The sequence below is a fragment of the Rhincodon typus genome, chromosome 19, assembly GCF_021869965.1.
Source record: "Rhincodon typus isolate 14 chromosome 19, sRhiTyp1.1, whole genome shotgun sequence".
Lineage (NCBI taxonomy): Eukaryota > Metazoa > Chordata > Chondrichthyes > Orectolobiformes > Rhincodontidae > Rhincodon > Rhincodon typus.
Genome location: NC_063350.1, coordinates 24,384,195 through 24,385,780, shown reverse-complemented (window position 1 = coordinate 24,385,780; position 1,586 = coordinate 24,384,195). Strand labels below are relative to the sequence as shown.

Below are 1,586 nucleotides of genomic sequence, written 5' to 3'. Positions count from 1 at the left end.
ATTTGCTTCTACAGCTAAATAAATAGTTGTTTTAGAGGGCAGATACGTACATCCTCGATGGAAATGCTTCCTTCTGTCCTGTTTCATTCTATGATCCAAAAACTTGCTTCTCAAGTTGATGGTGTGTGAGTGAATGAACTCTATACTGATGGATAGAGCGTGTAAGGTTGGTGAAACAATTGGGACCACAACCATATGGAGGAGATATACAAACAACGATTAGACTTGACTGAAACATAATGAACAAACCAAATGACAGACAATCACTAAATTTGCTGCTTCTCAGGTTCAACTTAAAGGATTGAAACGTCACTCCTGGCAGCCAGCCAATGGGCGGACGGGTCTGAGCTCACTTCCTGAGGCGTCATTGATGACACGTGGATTCCAAGATGGCGCTCATGAGGGTAAGAGGAAAGTCTTTAACCCCCTCAACCGCACCGGTCATAGCCTCTGTGTTCGCTGTCAGTTTGCGAGAAGGTGGGGGAATAAGGGGGTTCTTAGCGGCCACCGGCACGCCAAGATTCAAGCGGCGTTGTGCATATCCCGCTCCCCTAGTCCAGTTAGCCCGCATTGGCCTAACAGACCGGCTCTCAGCTGCTTCTGAGTAATTTGTTTTTGCATTGAACAATAAAGGAAGCAGTAACTCAAAGGGGTTCCGGCTCGATTGATCTTTTCGCCTCTTCACCGGCGCTCCTGTATTCCCGTACCTCCTCTTGTCCTCCTCTCAACAAGCCATCCTTCAGCTTGTTTCGCACAGGTCGATCCTTAACTTTAGAAATGCGGTACCAGCTCATCCTTGTCCTGTAACCCAATTGAAGTGCACTTCATGGCATCATTATATTTTGCACGTTTAACTGTTGAACAATTTAGTGAAATTGTATTTCAAACGTAGTTATGTTAAACATTCGGATTGTTAGGTTTGCCATGGCTGGAAATGAAAAAGTTATAGCAAGTTTGCAGAAAAAGGAATTTCTGTGTAGGCAAGGACTACGTCAGAGTTTTATTTTCATGGGATTATCTCCCACAGGGATTTTAGGAATTCATAAACATTTTTGCAGGTGATTTGATATTATGTATTTTTTCCCTGAGAGACCCTTCGCCAGGAGAAAGAAATATGTGAAAGGTGGTTCTTGAGTGTTTGTCAGTTCTGTTTTTTAGTGATGGCAGGGTGTCCAGGTAATTTGTGGAGAGGTTCTTGCTAGTGTTACAATTTTGTATCTTTTGGATTAAGTCATCATTTTCAAAGGAGTTAATGTGAAAATCAAGATGTGTTGGTATGATAAACACTTAATATGTAAATTTATGTGCTTTAATGTAAGCTGTACCTTTAAACTCTGTTGAAAAGATAATGAATGCATACTGCCTTGCAAAAAACTTCACTTGATTTTTGAATGTTAAGGAACTAAAACAGACATTGCTGGAAATGCTCAGCAGGTCTGGCACCATCTGTGAAGAGAAATCAGAGTTAAGAAATTGCTTGAGATAACAAGGTGTAGCGCTGGATGAACACAGCAGGCCAAGCAGCATCATAGGAGCAGGAAGGCTGACGTTTCGGGCCTAGACCCGAAATGTCAGCCTTCCTGCTC

General features: G+C 42.6%; 1 protein-coding gene across 2 annotated transcripts in view; it reads left to right on the top strand.

The window, feature by feature from the left end:
* Nucleotides 1–332: 332 nt before the first annotated feature.
* Nucleotides 333–1,586, top strand: part of tm9sf4 (transmembrane 9 superfamily protein member 4) — a 58,639-nt gene continuing 57,385 nt past the window's right edge. The window contains exon 1 of one of the 2 annotated variants that reach the window (XM_020510932.2): nucleotides 333–404. In XM_020510932.2, coding sequence (XP_020366521.1) covers nucleotides 390–404 — 15 coding nt within the window. In that variant the 5' untranslated portion in view covers nucleotides 333–389. The other variant, XM_048608255.1, reaches the window with a different exon arrangement.